The 27,242-nt window shown below is 40.6% G+C and overlaps 1 protein-coding gene across 2 annotated transcripts in view; it reads right to left on the reverse strand.

The window, feature by feature from the left end:
* Positions 1-26,180, reverse strand: part of MED14 (mediator complex subunit 14) — a 39,715-nt gene extending 13,535 nt beyond the window's left edge. Inside the window, exons 1-17 of one of the 2 annotated variants that reach the window (XM_065646174.1) lie at positions 25,785-26,180; positions 23,879-23,905; positions 16,401-16,506; positions 15,557-15,730; positions 14,660-14,789; positions 12,827-12,955; positions 12,355-12,462; positions 11,352-11,484; positions 10,648-10,798; positions 7,570-7,681; positions 6,811-6,936; positions 5,871-5,949; positions 4,152-4,311; positions 3,564-3,758; positions 2,848-2,982; positions 2,344-2,420; positions 248-408 (exon numbers count right to left, since the gene is read on the reverse strand). In XM_065646174.1, the coding sequence (XP_065502246.1) occupies positions 248-408; positions 2,344-2,420; positions 2,848-2,982; positions 3,564-3,758; positions 4,152-4,311; positions 5,871-5,949; positions 6,811-6,936; positions 7,570-7,681; positions 10,648-10,798; positions 11,352-11,484; positions 12,355-12,462; positions 12,827-12,955; positions 14,660-14,789; positions 15,557-15,730; positions 16,401-16,506; positions 23,879-23,905; positions 25,785-25,966 (2,185 nt within the window). In that variant the 5' untranslated portion in view covers positions 25,967-26,180. The remainder of the gene's footprint in view (positions 1-247; positions 409-2,343; positions 2,421-2,847; positions 2,983-3,563; positions 3,759-4,151; positions 4,312-5,870; positions 5,950-6,810; positions 6,937-7,569; positions 7,682-10,647; positions 10,799-11,351; positions 11,485-12,354; positions 12,463-12,826; positions 12,956-14,659; positions 14,790-15,556; positions 15,731-16,400; positions 16,507-23,878; positions 23,906-25,784) is intronic. The other variant, XM_065646182.1, reaches the window with a different exon arrangement.
* Positions 26,181-27,242: the final 1,062 nt, after the last annotated feature.

Genomic DNA, 27,242 nt, shown 5'->3' on the forward strand with positions numbered 1-27,242 from the left:
TAAACTAGCGGTTCCTAAACTGTGGTTTACAGACTATGAGTGAACTGTGGCAAGCGACCAAGAAGCATATTTTAATAATAAAAGTGCATCAACTCAGCAGTCAAAATTTTGATTCAGATGCATTGTGGTTTATTAAAATTTGAAGAGCAGATAGCTGTCCAGTAACACCAAAACATGAGAACTACTGGAACAGACAGTGTAGACCACAAAGAAACAAAATTCACCACTCTTCCTAAATAAAACTTACCTTGTTCCCTGGATGAAGTGCTATTAAGTGGACAGTTTGCAAACACCAGCTCAGCCACCCATGTGCGGTTATTTCTACCTTGTAATCGGAAAGTGCAATCAAGAAGAGATCGGTCCAGAGCCTTCTGTGTTTCCTCGTTTACACCTTTACAGGGAGGAATTCTATTCATGAAGAAAAACAGATCTCAGTTATACACAGTACAGTTCCAAAACTAAAAATTTTACCTTCTAACATTTCCTGAAGGACTTCCAAGTCTGGACATGAAAGAATGAACAAAACAACAACAAAGATAGCTGGAATGCACAGTGAGATATCCTGTTCCTCTTCAAGGACTGTAATAAGTGTGTTACAAAAGCACTCTGAGTTAAGACCAATTTTTATTTGGATTTAACAGCTGCAAATTACAAACTGTTAAGGGATCTGTTGAATTGCCTATATCTCCTGGTGAAAGAGCACAGCGATATAAAGCTTTTATACAGAGAAACAAATTTAAAAAAAGATGAAAATAGATTAGTTCTGTGGCAAGCTGAATTAACAAATCGGTTTGCTTCTAGAACAAGCTCACTCTAAATGCAATGAACCACCCGGTTGTTTAGTACCCACTAAATTTATTCATATCTCAAGGTGAGAACTGAGCTCAGGGGCACAGACTAAATAAAGCTTGAGTAAAAACATGCTGAACTTTTTCAAGTCCCTTGAGAGCCTATCCAGAAATTCTATGTATCACCTTTAACTTCAGCTCACAAGTTCTCAGTACTTCTCTGCTTATATGCAAAATTAAAAAGGTAGGTCCTGATGCACTTAGAGACTGATGCCTTTATATCACTGTACATTTCTGCAGCATAAAAGAAGAGGGTTTTACTCTAGAACATGTCTTTTTTGTTTTGGGGTTTGCTTTTCCTTGTGTTTTGGGGGTTTTTGTTTCTTTTTTTTTTTTTATGTTTTAAACTGATATAATCTGTTTTAGTTTGTAACGCAATCCCAAGTTTAACTGGTGAGGCTTGAAGTAGGCTCCAAGAAGTGTGAAAAACTGGCTGGACTGCCAGGTAGAAACCACTGTGGTCAATAGTTGCAGGTCCAATTAGCGGCTGGTTGTGGCTGGCATTCCCTGGGGTTAACACAGAGGCTAATACTGTTTAACAATTTTAATAACCTACATGATGCAAAGGAATAGCAAGTTTGCAGATGACACCAAACCGAAGGGAGCACTTAACACGCTGGAAGACAAGGCTGCTATTCAGAGAGAGTTCAGTGGGCAGGACGAACCTTGTGAAGTTCAATGAAAAATGCAAACTTGCACTTGGGCCCAAAGAACCTCACGCAACAGCACAGGGTGAGGACTGACTGGCTGGGGAGCAGCTCTGCAGAAAAAGAACTTGGGGGCCTGGGAGCCAGACTGAACAGGAGTCAGCAGTGAGCCGCTGCGGCAATGACGGATGCATCCTGCGCTGTACTAGCTCGGCAATCAAGTGGCTGCTTCTCTCTAGTCAGTATTTGAGATCGCTGTGCCCAAGGCGGGGACAAAAACCCTTGGAGACTGGAAATGCAGTTGATCAGCCCTGCTCTGAGCAGCAGGTTGGACCAGATGACCTCCACAGGTCCCTCCCACTCTTAAATTACTGTGCAATTCTCAGATGTTTCCTCTGCAAGTTTTTCACCATGCACTTGTCTTTTCTGGGATTCCTTACATTTTCCTCTGCAGTATTCCATACTAGTAATTGTCAAACAACATATGGAATATGTAGGCCTCTGATCTGATGTGAAATTGCAATTACATGTCTGTGAATCATCACCATATCTTCCTTAGCACTGCCTCGATTTTAGGATTGAGGACTGTCAGACTGTTTTCAGAGCTCCCCAGTTTAGGCTAATGACGGAAACAAATTATAGTTGGCTCTGTGTCTACTCTTATTTTCCTTTCTCCAGCACTGCTTCACATGAGAGTGCAAGACACACAATAATTCAAAAACAAACCAAAAATCCAAACCCCCAAATCCCCTGCCCTGATATTTTTCGTGTTATTCTCCCAACAATCATTTTTTTCTCTCAAGCGTATATAGAGTAATAAAATGAAACACAGGAGTATATTCTCTTACTTTAATAAACGTATTGAATGGCTGAAGCCATCTCCTTCTACTTGTACTCCTTGGTGGGGAATGTCCATATTAGATAACTAGGAAAGAACAAGAAAAATGTTATGCCAAGAAAAAAGTCCAGCAAAATAACTAACTTTTTCAAGGATTTTTTTTTCCCCTTAAGGGTGACAGATGTTTCACATCGTCAAGCATTGGAAAGCCAAAAAACAGTCTGTGCAAATCTGTTACAAAGTTGTCTCCCACCCCCTCCCACAAGTGTGCCTTTCATCCTCTCATTTTCCCTTTTCCCACAAATTTTCAAGCTTTTTGCAGTGCCTGGTATTAGAGAACCAGCTCTAACAAGACAAGAGCAACCCAGTGTGGAACATCAGTCATCACAGCTCAGCTGGCAGGGAAGCTCCAAAGCGAACACATGACCACAAGTTTGCCAAATAGTTGCATCCAGGCAAAAGAATCAGAAGTAGTAGAGGGGAAGAAGGGAACAAAATATTTTTTAATACATACCTCCAAACGAAGCCCTATAAATGGCATATTTGTATCACACATGGCTACAATATGAGCTAGCACTTTGTTGAAGGCACACATTTCTCCCGAGCGTTTTGGTTTCTTAGGTTCTATGGAACACGGATCACCAGACAACTAGAATTAAAATAGAGATAAATGTACTTGCACATTTGGAGTAAACGTTTTGAAAATATGTCAGAAAATCACCTCATTCATTCAAGTTTTAAATTAATCGCACCCTGAGCACAAACTCCTCACAGGATCTGGTTCGCTTCAGGACTGAAGCAATTCAGTTAAAGTAATTTTATGATCACCTCCTTCCTTAAAACAGTATTTACCTATCACTAAGCCATGTCAGCCTGACCCCAAGAAGTAATTTGTATCAGCCCCTGCAAGTCTTTCCAAGACTACACAAAGCAAATCACATAGATACCAGTGCTCTGTGTATACAAGCTACTCTGGCCACCTCTGCAGAGTGCTCTGCCCTGGGTCTTTAGAACAGCTGAGACAGCCTGGCATGAATTCAAAGACAACTGTTGCAAAATAGTTTCCCAACATCTCCCTGGGGAAGCAGTCAGAGAACCAAACCGCAATGTAAGAAAGATGTCAGCCATACAGACTTTTGAAACAACACTACTAAAGCTGGTATTGATGCTCAGAACATGCATTCAACTTTCATGCTCTATAACGAGCCCAGTTACTTTTGAAGCACGTACCTTGCGCTTGACACCACTTTTCATTTGTTTCCCACTTTTTGTGTCTAGTACCAGCTCTTCAATGTTTGGTTTGAACTGCTGTAGTAGAAGTGCAGTAGCGGGGCTGTCATCTCCTTCAGCATAGCTCACAGAGAGAAAATGGTATTTGTACTCTAGTTCTGTGGGGTTACCAGGAACATCAAACATCTCCACAACCTATATTTAAATGAAGCGATAAATTGAGAAGGCCTTCAAGCTAAGAATATATCTACATCAGTTCCTATTACCCCCCGTCAAAGAAAAGACATCAGTCTTCTTCAAGATACTAATACTGTGGCTAGGAAAAGGATCCAAGGAGAGAAGGAAGACTAAACTTTCAGGAAACATAAAGAGAATGAGAAGGTTGCCGAGTAATAAACCTTTAAGTCTCCTCCTCCCTACGAGCCTGACTGCTTAACGAACCCACTGAATGCGAGAAGGGAGGGAGAGAGGAGAGTCAAGGACAACATCAGTCCCTTGGTTCCCATGTTAGAGTTAACAGTACAACACACAAACTGTCTGGTATATCCATGCCTTGGAGTAAAAGAGAAGCATTTTTCAGTTACTTACAATGTAGTACTGTGGAAGGCGAGTGAGCTTGATAAACAATTTGTGTTTGGAAAGGTTTCCCACTGGATGACTAGCATAATTAGCTAGTTGAAGAGTTTCACTGCTCACTGTAGGCAGATGTTTTATAGACTGTTTGCAACGTTGCTGTCCAAGCCAGAACCTTACATTGAAACAAAGGCATTAGTACCCTGAGACTTTAAAAAATTATTCTAATATAGTGCTAGGTAGAGCATTACTGTCAAATTAAGAGTCAGTCATATTCTAAGTCAACATCTATCATTGCTGCACAAGTTATACACAGAAAATTTCAGTAGTTTATGTTTTGTTATTACTATCGTTACATAATGCCTTCAGCTTGACAGCTGTTAATTTCAGAAGAAAAGCTCTGCATTATTTGCTGAAGGAATACATATTTTTTATACACCACAGTATAAAATTACAATATAAAAGAGAAGGGACAAATAAAAACACATGCAGATTACAGTTATTTTACCATTTGGAATCTTTGATTAGTTTTTGGTATAGAAAATAAAATCTTTGCTCTTGTATGCTGGTAAGCAATATAGTGAAAAAAAAAGTCACCACAGCTGGATTAATGTCACTCTTGTTTATGTTATAAACAAACTCATTCACCTGAATAAGTTTGGACACAAAAAACCACATGAAGACACCAAATTCATTCTAATGTTTGGAATTAAACTTTTTCTACTCCAATAGATTTCAACTACAGTGGCAAGGCCAGAAAGCATAGCTAGGCTTGAAAGGGGCTCAGAAATGTGTGGCTTGGCTTTTCAGCTAAACTTCCACTGAAAAGAGCAGTAGAAAGCGTGGGTGCTTAGCATCTCTCCATCATGACACCCTGTTTATTCGTGTAGATACATATTAGATATAGCTGTCCTAAAACGACATTTTGTGAGACTGCTTAGCTTCCTCAAAACCTGCAGCGCTACCCAAGCCATTATATCGAGTACATTATTTATAACAAAGGGAGGTTGATTACTTTCTCCAGGGTGCCAGTGCTTCATGCGTCATCATGCTTCTTTTATGAGCAAATTCCTCAAACAGAGGTTTCACCCTGCCATTAGCTCAGAGTACAGGGAATTTCCAAAATGACAAAGCAAGTGGAACTTGGTTTTCATGCAGATGCAAATTGTATTTGTATTATTTGCTACAATCTCTTATGGGAGCCAAATGTATCTTGTGCCTTAATCTCAGAGCTTTATGGAAGGAAGATTAGAGGTTTAAACCAGTAAGGGCTGAAGTGTTAGAAGAAAAACAGATATTTAAATCATCCTAGGCCACTTCCTGGTTTTCCCTCTGTATTGTGAGAAGGGAGATCATTCTTGCTGAGAAACAAGCAGAGTTCAGCTGTAGAAACAGAGTGGAATAAAGGAGGTGAAAAGAACATGATCACAAAATGAGATCCTCAGTAAAGCAAGTGGTTTGCTGCTGACTTGAAGTGAAAAGACTTCATGCAGAGTGTGCACACAGCAATGCATGAGGCTCTGTGTAAGGAGGCAGATTTAAGGAGGACTATGGAATCAACTCCAGCATGACTTTCCCCACCCATTTAGAGGAGATGACAAATAAACTTGCTTAGAACAGGGAGAAAGTATATTCCCTACTGTAGTAAAACATAAAGCCATGCAGGTAGGATCATCCAAAAGAAATATGGTACTTCATTCCATGCAAACTAAGTGAATCATTCAAGTCACTTACTTGAGTTGCTGGAGCCATGGAATGATACGCTTCATATCATCATTAACAGACTTCTCTATTTCATCGAGTGTCGGTTGATCTGCAAGAACATGAGGTGAGTGAATGGTCTTAACACCTGCTCTTCACACAAAATTTTGACCTTTCCATCAAAGTGTCTCATCTAATTTAACAAACCACCACAAAATCATAGAACAGGCCAGATTGGAAGAGACCTCAAAAGAACATCTGGTCCAACGTTTTCTGGGAAAGGGAGCCTAGATTAGAATATCTAGCACCCTGTCAACTGCATCTTGGAAACTTCCAGTGATGAGGACTCCCCCAAAACCCTAGGGGGTTGTTCCAGTGATTGATTGTTTTCACTGTAAAAAATTTCTCTCATATTGATATTAAACCTCTCCTGTACAACTTGTAATTTTTGCCCCTTGTCTTCCCCATGTGGCTCATCATAGAGAGATTAAGACACATAATAAATTATCCATAATGCTTTAAAACCACAGCAGTATTAGGCAAATAAACTAAACTAACTCCTTTTCTTAAGTAATCTGAAACCTGAAGTTATACTTGAACAGTAACTCGTGATGTATAAGGTCATATAATACAATTTTCAACCACGCCCATAAGAAATGACTGCAGTCATTAATAGGACAATCCAGGAATCATAAGTCATAAAGAACACGCATTGCAATGATGCCTAACAATATTTAGCCTGTTGTCCTCTTAAAATACACCTAACTGAACTGTGACTCTGAAGCACAAAGATCCACTTCTCTGTTCCTCAAATGCAAATACCTAGATGATAACCCAAGTGTGGTGTTCATTTGCATTACCATTATTTACTTACAGAACTTCTCAGATTTGACAGAACTGTTCACATAAAATGACCTCCTAATGCAGGATTCTTGCAAAACATTAAATACAATGTAGTTTTGCACCTACTTACCAACACCATACAGCATTAGTTGAAACATTCCAGAGTGGAGGTCAACAAATACATGTAGGCACTCTGATCGCCCACATGGTTCCAAAATTGGAATTACAAGAGTTGGAAGAGCCGTCTCAATGAATGCTAAACAAAAAATAAATGTTAATAATTTGGCACAAAATTCAAGCTCATCATATTAAAACTTACCCCATTATAATCACAAAACCTGTTTGTTTTCATAGAAGCAATCTTCACTTGCACATTATTATACTGTTAACATCATAAAGAAGGAAGTGAATATGAGAATTTATCTGTGAAAACAGTGCTAGTAACAAATCAACGAGAAAAGACAGACTAAATTTGGAGGATGTTATTAATCCTTGAATATGTTTTAACTCACTGCTTCACAAGTATAAGCTCAATTTGAATCCAATAGCTTCAACAACAGCTTAAGCAAAGTCTTATCCAAGCTAGCTCAAGACAGTGAAGAATTTGCTTGCAATTCTGAACACATACAAGTTTTCCAGGAGACAACTTTTAACCCTTCAACTCAGACTATAACGTTCTACCAGCTTCATCTATTACACCGCATTTAGAGGTATGAGTATTTTACAGTTATCAATGCAGAATAATTTAAAGCTAAGTTGTATTAATTCTGAATGCACCTCCCTTTATTTTTTTTATTTATTTAAATGAAGGAAAACAAGAAATACCAGGAAAAAAGAAAATCATTCCTAGGCACAAATGGAAATTAACTTGAAAGTGGAAAGCACATACAATTGTCATTAGTGTTGTAGCTCTTTAGAATGGCTTTCAGCTCCTGGAGTTTTTGATGAGATCTTGCATGGACACTGTCTATTAGGAGTTTTTCTATTGATAGGTGGTCAATCTGTAAAAAAGGAATGTATTTGAGCAAGTTTAAATTCGATGTGTAGACTTTATGCATTAGCACACTAGAACAAAGCTACTTGACTTAATAAAACAATCACTTAAGAAAGAAATTGCATAGAATTGAGGTGACCTAAAGGAGCTATTAACATGAGTATTTAGATCACTATAAAATACAACAAATTAACATGAGATTCTGTCTGTGCAGCAGGCAGTGGGAGGGTTTTTCAGAGAAGACTAGAAGAAAATGTAAAAAAAAAAAAAAGTTTCACAAACTGTGCTGTTACCAGTCCCTGTGCAGATCTACTTGTTCTGGATCAAGGCCAGTGTATAATATTTTCCAGTTTAGCATCCACCTGTTTAGATCTACCCTAAGCTAAGGGACAAAAAAACCAACCAACCCATCCAAACAACAAAAAACCCCAACCAACCAACCACACCAAAAAAACCCACCACAAAATGACAACAAAAAACCAAAACAAACCAAAAAAACCACACCAAAAAAATCCCCAAACACAAAACAAACAAAACCCAAAAAAACCCCACACCACACCAAAACAAACGAATAAAACACCAAAGAACAAACCAACCAAACACAAAGCCCCCCAAAACGACACTCTATTAGAACACGATTGCATCTACACAAAACACATATGTAGCTATAGTGTGAAATACAACACGCTACTTCTAGTCCTGGTAATGGGGTGACAATGCAATGAAGATGCCGTGGCAGACAGTGAATATGAGCAACCCTACTGAACCCAGGAGTCTCTAGAGGCTTGTTGCGCTGTCAGCACTGAAGCTTATGCCACCACTTATATTAACTGTAGCTTACCTGTGCAATCTAAAATATTTGCGTTTATATCCCTTCACGTTACAGTCATATTATTTACATATTTTGCAGAAGCAAAACTACAGATTACTGCAACACCTTTTTCTAATCAACCTCACATTGCTTTGAAAACTGTTCAAGGTGAACTGAACTAAAATTTTATTCTAGCATAAGAGATAAATGTGGAAGAGGTTTATACCAGAATTTCAGCACATGCCATCGTGCATACCAGAATGACCTAAATAGTAGCTTTCCAAGACAAGGACTTAAAAATCAAGTGTTTATCCATCCACAAGAGCATTTAAACTCAGCAGCTGCTATGAGTTAAATCTTTCTCAAAAATAAGTGACTACAGGTTCTACAGCTACATCCAATTTTCAGTAGGTTAATGTATAATAACCTGCTTAGACAAACATATTTGTTCATGCCACTGTTTTATACAGTATCTTAAATAAACAGAAACATAGTGTGCTATCTACGTCATTACAGCTGAGATCATTATTCAAACACTAGAACACCAGTGTATATACCATAGCTGATAAATTTTTTAAGCTCAGAGCAAGTAATTACAAAAGGAGTCAGCATTAACTTTGATAAATTTCAAATTTACAGTGGCCTCATATCTTAATCTGCAGACTGTAGGCATGATTCATTGAGCTTAGATTGTGTCAGCTCCAGTGGAACTTCAGCAGACGTTCTAGATAAAGCACATTTTCCTAAATTTAGGCATAAATGCAGTATCTTCACTAAACTAACTGTATATTTAGTAGCCTAAACATGTTAATTTATGCTCTTAAATTAGTAAATTTAGTTAACACTAGAATTTTTACTCTAGAAATAGAGTAGAAGGCTACTATGCTCCACTAAGTTTCCCACATTCCTCTGTTGCCCAAACGGATGAAGTTCTTGACCTTCACCATACAGAGACTTGTCTGTCAGACATGGTAAACAAGATGGACCAAGAAGCTCAAATACAAAGTGTGTACAGTCAGTGACAGCTTCCATCAGTGGAAGGTTCTGTAAGACAGGTGAAGCACCTGAGCTGGAGAGTTTGCTCCTGTGGGAAAACTGTAGTGAAAGTTTGAAAACTACACGACTCGCTCCATTTTATTAACTCTTAAAAAACCCCAATACTGTAAGAAATAATGACAAACACACATCCTGATATATCCCAGCCAGACTTGCTGAGGAACTTACAGAAGACTTGTTATAAAACCTAAAATGCAATTTCTCTTAGATGTCATTAACCAAAGTCTAGAATTATCACCAGTGAAGCCTTATTCAAGTAGGAAGCTGACTGCATTGCTCATTTCAGATCATTTCAACAATTCCACCGTTAACATATGGGAATTTGATCAATACAGAGGCACATGCAAATAGGCCACACGACATAATCTGGTTAGTGATAATGTAAAATAATGAAGCTTCACCTAACACTTGTAACAAGCAAACCACACTAGCTCCTTTACACAAGATTTCCAAATCATAATGTAAGATTTTCTAAAGTGAATAGCACTGCTGGGTAGTGAACTCAAGCAACATTGGGAAGCTGATTTTCAGAGGAAGTTTGTACATCACCTTCAAGACAGGAAAGGGAAGAACTAGCTCTCTGTAAAGCATTTCAAGACAAACAGTAACCATAACTGAAACTTTGCTGTTGTTTCCTCCCAGCCTCAGCACTCTGTCTCATAAGTGATATATAATGCACTGTAAAGTAGGTGTAATTTTTAAGATGAAGTCAAGGCCAATAATTTCATGGAATCACAGAATGGTTGGGGTTGGAAGGGACCTCTGAAGATCATCTAGTCCAACCCACCTGCCAAAGCAGGTTCACCCAGAGCAGATCACACAGGAATGCGTCCAGGCAGGTTTTGAATGTCTCCAGAGATGGAGACTCCACAACCTCTCTGGGCAGCCTGTTCCAGTGCTCTGGCACCCTCAAAGTAAAGAAGTTTCGCCTCCTGTTGTTTGTAACAACAATATAAGGTCCAAATATAAACATACCACAACCTAGAGTAACTGCTGACTAGAAACGGCTCTTTAAATAGAATCAAAGTGAAACAAACCAAAAATGCAAAGCATTTTTAACTTTTTGATTTACAAAATTTGATGCCTACTGCAAAGCAAACCTCTACCTTCATGGCTCTTTCCATCAGTTTGGAATCACAGGCTGGCAGTGGAGGCTCATGAGAGATTTGTAAGGGTTTTGAGACATCAGTCTCATCAATCTTAATAGTGACCTTATGAACAGATGCAGTCCCCGTTTTCCTGCCAAGAACCTGTTGACTTAAAATAAAGAGAATAATTAAACCATGTAACTGGAATAGAAGAAAATATACTTTTCAGTAGCTGATCCTTGACTCTGAGTTATGCATAAAAATAAGATTATGTCAGCTAAACTGAAAAAAGCATTTGTTTTAGTCTACACTTTAATGCAGAACTGTAGGTCAACTATAACTACATGAGTAAGTTTTAGATGGCTGCAAATTCAACACAGAATCAGAAAAGCATTTGGATTGCTTTTTAAAGTTTTTTCTAGTGCAAGTCAAGCAGTAAATATAGTGAAAGAAGGGCAGAGAATTGTCTAATTCACTTATTAAGTTAGATATCCACAAAAATACGAGCTGATTTATGACAGTATCCACCATTCTCCTGTACATTAATGTACATCCCTCACCTCTTTGCACGCCAAGCAACATGTTTAGGTAGTTACAGGAATTTAGGAGTCTCACATCAAAAAGAAAGTGCAATTCTGAAAATTCTGTCTCAAGCTTAGTAAATGAAACTCTCCTACCATTTAATTTATTGTTTGTTAATAGCCCTTTTACAATTAACTTACTTCCAAACAGAGAGTGAGAGACATTTCCCTGCATGATATCGCTCCACTTGCACAAGGTCACCCCAGCGTTCTCGAATTAGCATTAGTGTTTGTGAATGCAAGACTTCCAACTGAAGTGCTAAGCAGAAGGAGTCTAATGAACGGAGTTAAGAAAATATAAGAGCTCCAAAGAGTCTGCACACTACACAAATCCACTTCTGTACACTAAATAAATCAATTTGTCACAAAAGTCAGATGAAATGCTGTCTGAAAACACACTAATGTGCTAATCCAGAGAAAAAGACATACAAACAGCACCAAATATTTCTCAGGTTTTTTTGCCCTTTTTTATTTAAACTCTTATCTAGGGCAGAATCTAAGACAAGAGTGGCACAATAGCTTTGTTTAATAGATTTTAACTCTGATCACCTTTTACAGAAAAGAAGATTACTAACGAAGAAATTCAATTCACCTGATAGTTACCACTAACCCCATCTTCCATGGTCACCCTAAAATAACATGATTCTGTTTGTTTCTGCTGAACCTGTTCCACTGAAAACCGTTTCACATCATCAAGCAATTTGCCTTTTGCACACAGAAAGTCACTGCACTACTTCCTGCACGTGCTATATCCCATTTTATTGTTCATATAGGTACAGTGCAGTTAACACACCACCATCACCTCACTGCCATTCTTGGCAGTAAGAATTGTCAGCTCCCGTACCTTCCAAGTCAGCATCGTGTTCTATCTCCAAAAATCAGCACATGCAGTCAGCTGCTGCTGCACTGACTTACCACACAACCTGCTGTCTTGAGTACCCCACCTTTACCTTCGCTGATTAAGTGCGTAGAATCAAATTTTACATACTGCCCCATGAGACTGTTTCCAAGGTCATCATGTTTACTCCACATCCAGACATTCCCCCCTATCTTAACAGGGAATACATCATACTTGACTTCCAGCTACTAGGAAGAGCAAGGCTACATTACACAGCTTATTCAGAAGCAACTTTCAGAAGGATACGCAGACAGTTGTACATGTCCTGAAGTGGCTTTTCATCAGCAAACAGCCGTGACTGGACCAACTGATGGATGAAGTTGATCTGCATACTGTGAACCAAGGCTCGGCCATCTTTCATCAATTACAAATAATTCATGTTAGACATCATGAAAATAGGTATTTAAAATAATTAAATAAGTTAATAGAATACAATGGAAAAAAGATACAACTGTTCTGAGCAATTTCCATACCAGAATTTCTAACAAAATAACAAACTCCTTGGTTTACTCTGGTTATTTCAGTCAGTCTACTACAGTGTCACAGTCTACCATTATTAAGATACCAAAAGTATATAAAGCAAAGTGAAAACAGGACAAGTATATACAGCTTCATTATCTTAAGTTGTGATATGAAACAGACCCTGTATGAAAAAAATCTTACACAGCATCCGAGATGGACATGATAAAAAGAAAGTGTAAAGGTTGGATTTTTTTACCACCAGTTTCCTTGTCTTCAACCAAAATTTCCAGTTTGAGAAGGCGCCAAGGAATGTCGGGGTCATCACCCATCACTGTCAAGGTGGCCTCAAACTCACCCTCAACTCGGAACTTCACACGGCCATTGGCTAAGGAAGAAAAAAAAGTTTTATTTCACTCACTCTCCAAAGGTGCTTCAAAACATCAGTGTGGTAGCTCCTGGCACTCACAATAGATTACTTCCCTACAGTTTCTGCTCTGTTGCATAAGTTCCTGTGCAACTCCGAAGATTCACAGTTGCTTCTGCAACAGAACCAGTGTCAATAAGCAGTATGGACAGATGTCCCAAACTGTCCTGAACAGCAGTACTTTAGTCAAGGTAAGTTGTTAACACTTGTGCTACTATAACATTGAGCTGAATAGCAGCCTGACAAGTTACACCAAAACCCCATCCAGCTTAATTTTTCCAATTCTTTGTTGTATCAACAATGAATACTTTAAGCAATACTCAAAAGAGGTTCAGAACGCATCTCAGCCTAAGCTGAAATCTAGCATGTTGGAAACATATCTCACTGCAAACCATTTATTTAACATTAAAATATTATAAGTCCTTTTGCATGTGAGGAAGATAATCTTTTGCCTAATTTATATATATGCACACAAGCAAAGGTTATGTACACTATTTATCTAATTGCCATCCATATCCTCACATCTTTGTGAACACCACTATCAGTTTCAAGAACTGGGAACAAAGACTTAAAACTACATAAGCAAGGTCATAAAGAGAATGAGCAGCAGAGCAAACAATTTACTATAAGTCCTTACTATAAACTGCGTGTCAACATTCTTCTCAGTCACTTAAAAAAATATGCCATACACCTTTACAATTATAGACATATGAAATATTCCTACAGAAATTTTAACCATTTAAACTCATGCAGTTTCATTTTCGAAAGAATCATAGATGTGCTCTTAAAACAAACCAAACGCCAAAACAGAAACTAATAGTCATTGAAATGCTTAGTTAACTGAAAAACCTGAAGAGCTCAGACACATATTCACTTACCCTTCTGTAAGCCAAAAATGGCTCCAACGCTGATACTGCAAGCATTCACATAGGGACCAGTGAAAACTACCACTAAGATTTTTCAAAAACATCTTTGATCTAGGTCTGTGGTGCATGGTTTACACATAGCTAACCTTGTCCTAGTTAAAAGCATGGACTATGTCCATTCCAGCGCTATTCTCTGCAATTCTGCAATAACCCAGTCCAGTTTATAGCCATACTTCCTGTAAAAAAAGGTCATCTGAATGTCTACCACTACCTGGTCTAAATGAAAACAGATTAAGAGCTCTGGCACTGTAGCGAGCCACAGAACAAAAGGCATGCATAAATATGAACAGATTCTGTGCATGAAGATGAATATCAAAACATATTTAAAAAGCAACAGAGTGATTTGTTTAAGCCAAAGTTCAAAGAGCTTCTACAGAAACACCTAAGAGTTTAACTAAATTGTATTTTTAAATTAACTTAAGATGCAGCTACATTGTTAGGCCTAAGACTCTTCCACAACACGTTTGCTAAAAGAGCAAGATAATGTCTACGACCTTTTGCCATTAGCTGCACAGAATTTCGTCTTGAACGTAAATAATATTTCAGCAATATTATCAGTGCCCTCACTTCTTAAAAGACATATTTTGATGTCATACAGAGACAGTATCCCAGTCTTAAGAGATTAAGTATGCCTAATCATCTCACTTAAGATATCTTTTAGTTTTGCTTTAGACCTAAAGCAACAATTTTCAATCAGCCTGCAATAACGTATTCTTCAAAAACTAATTCCACTTCTTACCAACTGTAAGATTTGCCAGCTGTGGAGGGAGATCTGTAGTCACTAGTCGATGTCGAAGAATCTGGTTTAGCTGATGAAGCGTGGTTTGCTTCTCACTCTTTGTTATTGGGTCAGGAGGGATTATTTTATCCTGTTAAAATAAAGACAAACAAGTCTATGTATCACAAACATGTATTGACAGTAGCAATGGTAAAAACTAACCAGACTAGAAACCTAAAAATATAAATACTACAGGCTATTAAAGACAAGCGAAGTTTTATATCTTACATTCAGATTTGTTTTCTAGTTGATTACATTTTACGTGAAACTGACCACTGAATAAAATTGCTCAGCTTGGATCAATTAAATAAATTCAGGGCCTTACATCAGGATAAACTTGTTTTAAAATACTAAGACTTGAAAGCCAATCCTTATTTGTAGCTATAGCTCTCAGTTGCAAATATTACTGTTTCTATCATTTCACAAAATCCTGTTATTCTGCATTTTATCAGTAAGAAAAGGCAGCAGCATTAAAGAGAGCTGTAAGTATTTCAGTACATTTCCAAATACAGGCAAAACCTCTTAGCACAACAGAAGTCAGTATCTCCTTTTCATACTTAACTTTTCTAGGACGGTAGCTTACCACATGCAAATACTTAAAGAACCAAGGAAGAAGAGTTGCTACTATACTCATCCTAGAGCAGAGCTAGTTTTAAATGGAGAGAATGTTTTACTGGGAGAGCATAACTTATTTAAATAGGAAGTGCCCTGCATGAGAAACTCACACTACAGAGACTTGGCACTAGGCCTGTGTTAAACTACAGTTGCATTTGCACATAGACAATTAATTTCGCTAACATGCATTTGATACTGTACAGGGGATTCCCTCCCACCCAGACACACAGTAGCATTATTTACCCTAATGCAGGTTGGCAGACGCGGGTATGATCCAGTTGTCAGAACATCAATAGCATATGGGATAGCAAAACTAGGCAGACGAGCATGAACCAAAGCATCTCTAGCTAGCGATGCCAGACGATCAGCAGTGTCCACAAACAGAATAGCTTGCTGATCTAAAAAACTTGATATCATCTGCAAAGGACAAGGAGGAAAAAAAAAAAAAAAGGATCCAAAGATGCACAAATCAATGCCCCTTTATATTCAGTTCATCTAGTGCACATGACTGAGATGATTTCATCTATCATTTCCAATTCGAGTAACCACATCTATAAAACAAATAAAGAATGAATATTCTGGCCATTTCTTATGTTTGTATGCAAGGACACTTTAAAACTACATGCCATTTCTGATGCTGTGGAGGATCTGTAAAGCCTCACAGCTCTTTATCTGATGACCGCCACTGGAATGCAACCGTACTTGTCTGTGATCACTCGGGGCCTCTTGTTTGCAACATTCTGGACTTTATTCTTAGTTAACCAAGAGCAGCATGAAAGTGATAGTAAGAGCTAACACACTGAGATCACGATCTTCTCGGTCCTATCACCTAACCCCCAAGCACTCCTGAAACTATGTGCAGACCATCCTTTCATTTTTTGCCAGTGATGAGTTTTTGGGAACAAGAACTGTTAAAAGACAAGATTATACAATGCCTAAATAGGAAGAAACTGTTTATAATCTAATATTCATTTGCATATGAAATAGTATTTTTTTGGTAAACTTCTAAAGCAAAGAGAAGCTTGAGTATACCAAAATCTCATATCACTTAGAGATTACTTCATACCAAAGTCTGTTGTTAACTTACCGCACATTTTTCCACCTTTCCAGCATTATTAGCCCATTTGACTAAGGCTAACAAACGAACAAAGAGTTGACGAGTGCGACTTGCAAACTGCACTATTTCTATTTTTCTGGAAAAAAAAATAAGTGTACATTAGGCCAGTCCTCAGATATATAATAAAGCTGCAATTCAACTCTGTGTCAATAAAAAAAGTTGTAATGATAACTCCCAATTGTGTTAACGGAGGCATCACTAATGTATGGTTTGTTTGATTAGAACATAAAAAAAAAAAGCTCACTGTTTTGAATACCTAAATGCTAACAACATACATGGATTCTAACCAACCAAGACTGTCTGGGGAAACAAACCCCCTGCATACTTACATGAATTAATCACTGATCTTAAGAGAAACAATTCCATAGTGAACTCAACCAAAATATTATTTACTTTTACAGGATTTCCCCAGGGCTTATGATTAAGTTTAAAGTAGACAAGGCAATATACCTAAGCGTTCCAGGACCTGGCAGTAACATTACACCAACATTCACAAAAACAAACAAACAAACAAATAAATAATGCTAAAAATATCACTCTAGTAATTTTGATATGTCTTTACACAGTATGTTACAACATGCTACCATTTTGCCAGGAAACAGGGTGTGGTGGGGAAGACCACAAAAAAATCCCCACCCTTTTACCTTCTTCTCTATCCCTGCCTTGCAAAGAAATTGGGATAACGAGAAACAACTGATAGCCAATTTTCCTCCCACTGTGCTTTGTATGAAATAGTCAAAATAGGCAGTGTCTGTTTGCATGTATTAAGACTTTTTTTTGTTAAAGAGAACATAATAGGGGCACACACAGCTTTTCCCCCTTCATTACAGTTCTACATTGTAGATGCATTAGACCAGACATGCAATGTACACATACAATGTAGATGTGTAATACCACACACTGTGAAATATGATTTCATCTACTGTTTATAGAGGTTTTCCTCCCTTTCTACATGTTCAATTCACTAACTTTGTCATGGTTTTCTAGTTACTTTGAAAAAAACAAAACCAAAAAAAACCCCAAGATGTTTTTCTGATATGGTTTTCTAAAGCAAAAAAAGCATTTGAACAAAAATAACATTAATCAGTACAATAAATATTGGCCTCTGCCAAAGAAAAGTTCCATCTCCTGATTCTAATCTGTAAAACACATATTCATAATATAGATAGAGCCTGTTTCTGCTGGAAACATCAGTGTAACGAGGTTAACTCTTTTGTGTAACATATAAAGCTTAACATGCTTGTAGCAGGTGAACATTTAGGCCAGAAGCACAATACCATCTGGTCCAGTTTCTTGCATTACAACCTACAAACCCCATCCAAAAACTTGGGCATCGAGCCAATAACTTCTCTACATTCTAAAGCATATGTTTTAGAATGACATTCAGCCCAATATTAAAATTTCAAGTGGTGGACAAGCTGCTATATGTACATACTGCTTTTATAAGTAACTACACTATGAAAACAAGATGTTGAGAATTTTGAAAGATTCAGGAAAACTGCAGGAGATTTGAAACATATCTACAGTGAGACTTTAGAAAGCCAGTAGTCACTCAGACAACGTCCATATAGAAGGTGCTAAAATCTAGAAGTAGTTATGTCAACCAAACTTCTGTGGTGAAAACAGCACAATAACAAGAAAAGCTCTAACTGATGTTCTGTGGCCAGAAATTAAAGGTAGAAAAAAACTAAAAAAACCCACCAAACCAGACCCACACAAAATAACCCCAAACCCCCCAAAAAACCACCACCAACAAACAAAAACCAACTACCACTACCACCACCCCAGAAAAAAGTATAGCAATTTAATAATGAAAGTTTTATTAATAAAACTAGACACAGGATTCCAATAACTGTTCCAGTAATACCACATATACGAATTTACAGACGACTTGTTACTTCTACTTGACAGAATCCTGCTTCCAGAACTACCACCATCACCCCCGAGTGACAATTGTGTTGGGAATTCACATCCATCTACTTCTCTACTACAATCCAAGTCTTTTGATTTTGCTGTGTTCCTTTGTCCTTCATTATAGATATAGGACCTTGTGCTGAGCTGCACAAAAAAAAAAAAAAAATTCAAGGAAGATGAAACTTAAGGAAAGAGCACATTTACAAGGCCTATAAAAGCAAAGCAGATTTAAAAGCTTTCTACAGACCACAGTACTCTGTGCATTCTTTACCTTGGTCTTTATTGCTAAGTTCTGATCTCGGGTGTTTCAGATCCTTCAGCCTAGTGGCTGAGTCTGGGGGAGTGAAGCAATAGCTACAGTAGAAGGATATCAAGTTAAGGACCACTTAAGCAAGCTTGACATGTAAAAAGTTCATCAGAGTAGATGAGATGCATCCAAGGGTGCTGAGGGAGCTGACCACTATGAAGATGCTCTCTCTAATTTTCAAAAGGCCATAGTGAGGACTGGAGGAAAGCAAATGTCACTCCAGTCTTCAAAAAGGACAACAAGGAGGACCCAGGTAACTATAGACTGGTCAGCCTCACCTCCATCCCTGGGAAAGTGATGGAACACCTTATCCTTGGTGCCATCTCAAGGCATATCAAGGATAAGAGGGTCACTAGGGGCAGTCAGCATGGCTTCACCAAGGGGAAGTCGTGCTTGACCAACCTCATAGCCTTTTATGAGGGCATGACGAGGTGGATAGATGATGGCAGAGTGGTGGATGTGGTCTATCTTGACTTCAGTAAAGCATTTGACACAGTCTCCCACAGCATCCTCATGGCTAAACTGAGGAACTGTGGTCTGGACAATCGGGTAGTGAGGTGGACTGCGAACTGGCTGAAGGAAAGAAGCCAGAGTTGTGGTCAATGGGATGGAGTCTAGCTGGAGGCCTGTATCTAGTGGAGTGCCTCAGGGGTCAGTACTGGGACCAGTATTATTCAATATATTCATCAACGACTTGGATGAGGGAATCGAGTGTACTATCAGCAAGTTTGCTGATGACACCAAACTGGGAGGAGTGGCTGACACGCCAGAAGGCTGTGCTGCCATCCAGCGAGACCTTGACAGGCTGGAGAGTTGGGCGGGGAAAAATTTGATGAAATATAACAAGGGCAAGTGTAGAGTCTTGCATCTGGGCAGGAACCACCCCAGGTTCCAGTATACGTTGGGGAATGACCTATTAGAGAGCAGTGTAGGAGAAAGGGACCTGGGGGTCCTGGTGGACAGCAGGATGACCATGAGCCAGCATTGTGCCCTTGTGGCCAAGAAGGCCAATGGCATCCTGGGGTGTATTAGAAGGGGAGTGGTTAGTAGGTCCAGAGAGGTTCTCCTTCCCCTCTACTCTGCCCTGGTGAGACCTCATCTGGAATATTGTGTCCAGTTCTGGGCCCCTCAGTTCAAGAAGGACAGGGAACTGCTGGAGAGAGTCCAGCACAGGGCCACAAAGATGATTAAGGGAGTGGAGCATCTCCCTTATGAGGAAAGGCTGAGGGAGCTGGGTCTCTTTAGCTTGGAGAAGAGGAGACTGAGGGGTGACCTCATCAATGTTTATAAATATATAAAGGGTGAGTGTCACGAGGATGGAGCCAGGCTCTTCTCGGTGACAACCAACAGTAAGACAAGGGGTAATGGGTTCAAGCTGGAACACAAGAGGTTCCACTTAAATATGAGAAGAAACTTCTTCTCAGTGAGGGTAACAGAACACTGGAACAGGCTGCCCAGGGAGGTTGTGGAGTCTCCTTCTCTGGAGACATTCAAAACCCACCTGGACGCCTTCCTGTGTAACCTCACCTAAGTGTTCCTGCTCTGGCAGGGGGACTGGACTAGATGATCTTTCGAGGTCCCTTCCAATCCCTAACATTCTGTGATTCTATGACCAGAGGAGACCATGATGCCTGAAAAAAGGCAAACATCACGCCCTTTCTCAAGGCCAAAAGACTTACAGGCCAGTTGGCCTAAGCTCAGTTAAGAAGAAAATGAATGGAAGACATATTTCCAGAAGCTATGCCCAGATAAATAATGAACATGAAAGTAGTCAGGAAACAGCCAGCACAGAGCTGCCAAGGGCAAACCGTCCCAAATCAATGAGATTGCCTTCTACAGGACAGAGAGCTGTGATCAACAGAAGAGCAGAAGCCACATTTACATTGACTTTTGCACAGCTTTTGATATGCTCTCCTGTAGCATCCTTGTAGCCAAACTGGTGAGATATGGCATGAATAAGTCAACTACAAGGTAGGTGAAAAACTGGCTGAGATTGGCAGGAATAAAAGACTGAGAGAGCTGGGTCTGTTCAGCCTGGAGAAGACAAGGCTGAGAGGGGATGTTATTTATGCTTATAAACATCTCAAGCATGGGTGTCAAGAGGATGGGACCATTCTCTTTTCAGTGGTGCCCAACAATAGGATGAGGGACAACACACACAGACTGAACCAGAGGAGGTTCCATCTGAATGTGAGGAGAAGCTTCTTTACTTTGGGAGTGCCAGAGCACTGGAACAGGCTGCCTAGAGAGGTTGTGGAGTCTCCTTCTCTGGAGACTTTCAAACTCCCCCGGACATATTCCTGTGTGATCTGCTCCAGGTGAACCTGCTTTAGCAAGCAGGTTGGACTAGACATAGGTCCCTTCCAACCCTAACCATTCCTGATTCTGTGAAAAGGTTGTAACTGGCTACCAGCTGGATTTCTGTAATGCTGGTTACTAGTGCTGTTTCTTAAGGGCCAATACCGGGGGAAATACAGTTTAACACCCCCATCAACAATCTGCGCGACGCAAAAGAACGCACTCTATGGAAGCCTCCAGGTGATGTCAAACTGGTGGCAGCAAGCTGAAGGACCTCAGTTGACTGGAGCAACTGGTTGAAAGGAATCCCATGAAGTTCAGCAAAATCACATGCAAAGTCCGGAACCAACCAACCTCATGTAACAGCATAGGCTGGATACTAAGCAGCAGCTGGGGAGCAGCTCTGCAGAAGTGGTCCTGGGGGTCCTGGTGGACCGGTGAACAGGCATCAGCAACGTGTCCTTGCAACAATGACAGCCTGTATAAGCACCAGTGCAGCCCAGGTCAGGGAACGTGACTGTTCACCTGGAGCCAGCATTTGTGAGACTACACCTGAAGCGCTACGTCCAGTTTTATACTCCCTAGGCAAGATACTGCCGTATAGAAGTGGGTTAAGAACATAAGACATGCAAGGGGGGACTGAGGAAGCTGTGTTTGCTTCTGCTGAAGAAAAGAAGGCTACGGTGAGATCCTACAGCCACCTTCAAATATCTAAAGGGGTATTATGGTGAAAACAAAGAAACACACAGTTGGGCAGTCAAATACTGGAGTAGGTTGCCCAGAAAGGTTGCAGGATTTCCATCCTCAAAGATATTTAAAACTCACCTGGATATGACCCTGAGCAACCTGAACCAACCTGGAAACCACCTTTTACTTCAAGCAGAGGGTTGGACTAGGTATCTCCAAAGTACCATTCCAACCAAAAATATTATCTGTGTCTATGAAAGTAGTGAAATAACAGTCATTTTGTAATTAGAAGAGAATGGAACTCAGTGTTGCACGAAAATTAGGTGTGCAATTGCACTGCTGTTGAAGTCACAAATAAAATATTTTTACATGCAAAGTCATTACAATCCAAGATCCAGTTAAATTTTATACGGCCATTACTGTATTTAGATACAAGTTTCTCGCATATTATACTTTATTGGAGTGTATTATAAAAAGGAAAAGATAAAGAATACTGAACGACAACAACAAGGTCTCCATTATCAAGCAAGCCCTTGGATTTCCCCCAAAACTCAGCACTATTAATTTTAAACCAAAGTACTAATTTTTTTTAACCCAACCACTTCTTTCTTGCTGCAAAAGTTATTTATTCCCATCATTGATAACTAATAAATGACCTTTTACAAAGAAAAGCCATATTATACTATGATGAATAATTTCCTATCAGTTTTTCTTACCACGTCATCTTTTAGCTAGGCACTGTAGGAATGAATGTAGATTTTATGTGAACTTTATCAGAGGATAGTATTATCACATCTTCACCAAAGTATGTGAGCCATCTCACCAGGCTAGCTTCAAGAAACAGAGCTTTAAGCCCAGCTACTGCTGCCAGCACAGCTGTCGAAGTTAGGAAAAAAGAGAATAATCTGGATAATTAAACTACGTTTCTTACAGATTTCTTCCAAGAGCTGGAAAGTCACTTCAACAAGAAGTGTTATAAGTCAAAGCTAACAAGGATGTGAACAATTAATTTCAAGACAATTTCATTGCAGGATATTCTTTGTAACCATTGAAGGCTGTCTTAGTTTCTTTTATCTGTAAACCATTAGGACTTCAGTTGCTGCTCCAGACCTTTATGCCCCACAAAGCAGATCCCAGCTTTACCAAGAAATGCTAAACATCTAGATGGGAGAGTCCCACCACCAGTACGAGGGAGCTCTGGACCTCAGTTAAATGTAAATTTCTCAGCAAATAGAGTGAAAATTTAAAACCCAAACAAACACCACCAAAACCAGCCAAACAAAAAAACTCAACAATGACAAAAACCCCCAAACCCAGACCGTTTCTCTTCATAAAATATTATGCATAGGGAAAAGGTGCACAAGGAATCATCCCAGGTTATGATTACCTGAGAATGTGATTAATTCTACAACATGTTATGACAGTTTTGGAAGATCTGAGATAACTGAATTAATTATCATCCCGGTACACAGAATTCTTTATTAACATTCTTAGGAATATCATAGCTGCTGTTTGTTTCTAAAGAAAATTAGGTCAATTAGCATGTCAAGACAAATAAAGGAAACAATTTTCTGACAACTTCCATAAAATTTCTTCAAAGAAACAAAAAAGTAAATCAAGTTCTTTCATCCTGGGAGGGTGGGGTTGGAGTGGGGTAAAAAAAAAAACCAAACCAAACAAAAAAACTAACCAAACAAAAAACCCCCCCTGCCTGGTCTCTTACATTTGTTCTCTAATAATCTTCATACTTCGAAAACCCATAGGACAGAAGCAGAAAACACTGCTCATGACAAGATAGATCAGGTAATATGGAAAAAAGCAGAAAATAGCTTTTTACCTTGTTCTCATTGCTGAACTGATTCTTCTGGACAAAAAGTTTCTTTATCACACTAATTAGAGTCTAAATTCTCCAGTACCCTTTCACATCAACTTTACTGTCACTTCATTGCTTCAAGATTCATGAAGAGAAAAATACCTTTAACAGAGTTCACCCACTATAGCAGCAACAGTATGTTACTGAAAAATGCACCCAAAAAAAGCCCAAACAACAAAACCAAAACCCAACAAAAACTAATACTGCCATTGAGGCTGAGAAAAATCTTGAAACTATGTAGTGACAGCAAGACAGACAAGGCTTATTTTCTTACATAAAATCTAAAATTAGGAGAAAAACACTTTATTTAAACAGTTCTATATTAATCTTAACATCCTAAACAAAGTGTTATGTCTTTTTGTAACTCACCTTTCCATATCAGTCTTTCTTGGTAATCTACATTAAAAAGGAAAAAAAGAAAAAAGAAGAAAAATGCATATTATGTATTGTTCTATTATATTTCAGACTATCAGAAATTTTATTACTAACCTTCAACTACATACAAGAACTCCTACATACATATAAAGAGCATTTCAAAATTCCTACGATTGTAACTGTTTCCTAAATACAGCAAAATTACATGTTTGATAAAGGAAGTACTTTGACAGCTCTAGAAAGCAGCCTAGTTAAAGGGGAAAAAAAATCAATACAGTCAGGCGTATAACAGCACCACAGGACACCTAACACTACCCTGTACCAGGTAAGATGGAGCTGGTCAAATTAATTTAAAAGCCTGATGAAGGGTGCTGAAATCCCAACATTTCTGCTAATCTAGTGAGCCTTATAGTATCAGTGCCTTTGCTTTGTGATTGATTCTCACTAAGCATCCATGACTAGAGTTAATTAATTCATAGTAGCAGTCCCAGAATATCTGCAGCAAGTGTTAATATTGGTTGTTTCCTGACTTGCCTGAAATGAGTTTCTCTTCCCTTTTAAATCAACCTAAAAGTGGAGAAATGCCATACTCCAAACTTTATCAGTGACCTGTGTGACAGATACTACTGCAGAGAGGGGACTGTATTTCTATAATGTTCTACAGGTATCACAGGTATCTCATTTAAAAAGTTATTTTTTGTATTCTAGGACCAGGCTTGTGCTGGTAAAAAAAATTAGAAATCATTCTGTTGAAGGGGAGGCGAATACTTTCCAGCTGGGCTTTCTACTAGCCAAATCCATACTTTATGGGGAAAATGGAAAAATCTAGCTCACTCTGCTTTTGGTGGGGACATCATATAGCTTATAAACTACTTGGTGAATAAAGTGCCCAAAGTATTCTTCATGTGTTGTTCACAGCAACAATTTTCTTTTGTACCTTAATTATGTACTTAAGTCAAAAGGAACTGTTCTACACCTGAAAACAAGAATAAAGGACATCACAGGCACGTGCTCCTACAAGAACACATACAGTATCAATTACTGTCTACATATACCATAAACTACACATACCAAAGACTTCTTGACTGGCATTTTAGAAGCTCTTCCAAAGCAAACTAAAATCCTAAAACTCCCAGAGTTTGAACACTCTTTACCCCAAGTAAAGCAAAACTCTGTTTGCAGACTCACCAGATATGGTGTTTTACAAGAACTATCCCTATTTTTTTTCCATTTGTGCTGTATGTCAATTCTTAAAACATACAGGTTCCCCACAAGAACCTCTAAGGTTAAACAAAGCGAAAGGAAAACAGGTTTCTTCAGAGTCCAGATGCTTTCAGGAAGGTTTTTCTTGCCCCAAAAACATTCCTTTGTTTTGCCACTTCAAACACAACAACATCAGCAGAGCAGATCATAATGTAAGTGTAAATAATTTACTTTATTTCCCCAAAATAATCAAACAGTATTTTACAAAGCACACAGGTAACTCAAGGAGCATCTGAAAATACCCGTGTTTCACGCATTTCAGTTTCATGTATTTTGATATCAGTGCACACACTACAATTCGGTTTTTTTGACAGTAACTTGGGGGCAAACTTCAGCACTGAACCAGACAGCCTGCACTCAGCTGCTCTGCGCTCCTCACAATCCTTTTCTCTCTTTATGACAGATCCCTCAGCATCTTTCGCTAGGCCCCCGCAGAGACAAACTTGCATGAACAGGGCATTTATTTCCACAGGGTGGGAGAAGGAGAAAAAGCAACCCCTTGCCCCCACCGCAGCCCCGGCCGGAGTCCGGCACTGATCCCTGGCGAGGCCGCCTCATCCTGCCGGGATAAGGGGAGGCGGCCTCGCCAGCCCTGGCTGCCGGGCAGGGAGAGGCCGGGGGAACGCGGGGCACTCACAGGTCGGCCAGCACGGTGAGCTCGGCGTAGGTTCGGTGCAGGAGGAAGTCGATGAGGGTGCTGAGCCGGTAGCCGGGGCTGGCGGCGGCTGTCACGGCGCCGGGGGCCGGCGGGGCCGGGGCTGACGCGGGGCCCCCGCCGGCCGGCACCAGCTGGTTGCTCTCCAGCTGCACCGGCGCCATGGCGGCAGCGGCGCCTCAAGCCCGGGCAGGAACCGCTCGGCAGCCCGGGGCGGCCGGCGCTCCCAGCGCCACCAGCACCCGGCCCGGCTCACCTCCTGCGGAGGGAGCGGAGAGGCCAGTGGCGGGGGTGGGCGCGGGCCCCGGCGCTGGGGCGGCGGCACCGAGGGAACTCCGCAGTGCTCAGAGCCTGCTTGGCGCAGGGGCCGCCGCCATGTTGGGGGCACGGAACCGGAAGCGAACAGCTGTGGCGGACCGGAAAGAGAACCTTTCCGGGAAAGCCTCGCTGGGGTGGGGAGGAGGAGCTGGCGGGAGGCAGAGGGGGGCGGGGATTCGGGACGGCGCTTGAGCGGGGGGGGCTTGTAGGTGGCGGCGGTGCGGGGCGCGCGCCAGACGCGGAGCCGTTGGGGCGGAGCCGTTGGGGCGGGGCGGAGCCGTTGGGGCGGGGCGTGGCCGCCGCCTGAGGGGCAGCGCGCGGGTCTGGGTGCCGGGGCCGCCTCCTGACTCGGCACCGCCGCGCCCGGGGGCCCGGCCCGGGCGGGAACGGAAGGCGGCCCGTACGCGGGAGGCCGCGCTTTGCGTTTCGTGCGCCGGTGGCGGTGGGGAGGCTGGCGGGGCTGAGCCCGGCGGGGCTGAGCCCGTCCGCTTCGTCGTGCGGCCCTGCGGGGGGGGGGCGGGAAATGGCGGAGCTCTCGGGTGAAGGGCTGGAGCCGGCCGCCTGCTCTGAAGTGCTTCGCGGCGGAGCCGCGATTGAAACCTGTAAAAGATAATGGAGGGAAACAAGGGGTGACTCCGCCATTGTTTATCTGCCCGCGCTAATGAAATAGGGAGTGCGGGAGAACCAGTTTCCAGATTTGGCGCCTCGAAGAGCGGTTCTTTGGGCTGTGAAGGAAACAACGGTCTGTGTTAGGCGCTGGGCTGGCTAATCCCTTTCTAATGACTTGGGAAATGCGAAGCATTTGCGAAGGGTGCAAAGCGATGCCGGGCAGTTGAGACTAGAGGTATCTACCTGTACATGTTCTGTGAAAGCTCGGGAAAGGAGCAATGAGCAGCAGGGTGGTCCGTGGGGTCTGGTGATAAACAAAACTATGGGAACAGTTGTCTGTTTCCATCTTCCAGATTAACCAACACTTCTGAAGGGAGAGAGAAGATCTGTAAACAATTGAACGTGTTTGGATTTTTTTTTGTGTTTGTGTGTGTACTTGTTACCAAAGTGGACTGTGTAAGGGAACCACAGTATACATCCTGAGTGCTTTGTATCATGATTCACTCAAGTGTT

The sequence above is a fragment of the Caloenas nicobarica genome, chromosome 1 (assembly GCF_036013445.1).
Source record: "Caloenas nicobarica isolate bCalNic1 chromosome 1, bCalNic1.hap1, whole genome shotgun sequence".
NCBI lineage: Eukaryota > Metazoa > Chordata > Aves > Columbiformes > Columbidae > Caloenas > Caloenas nicobarica.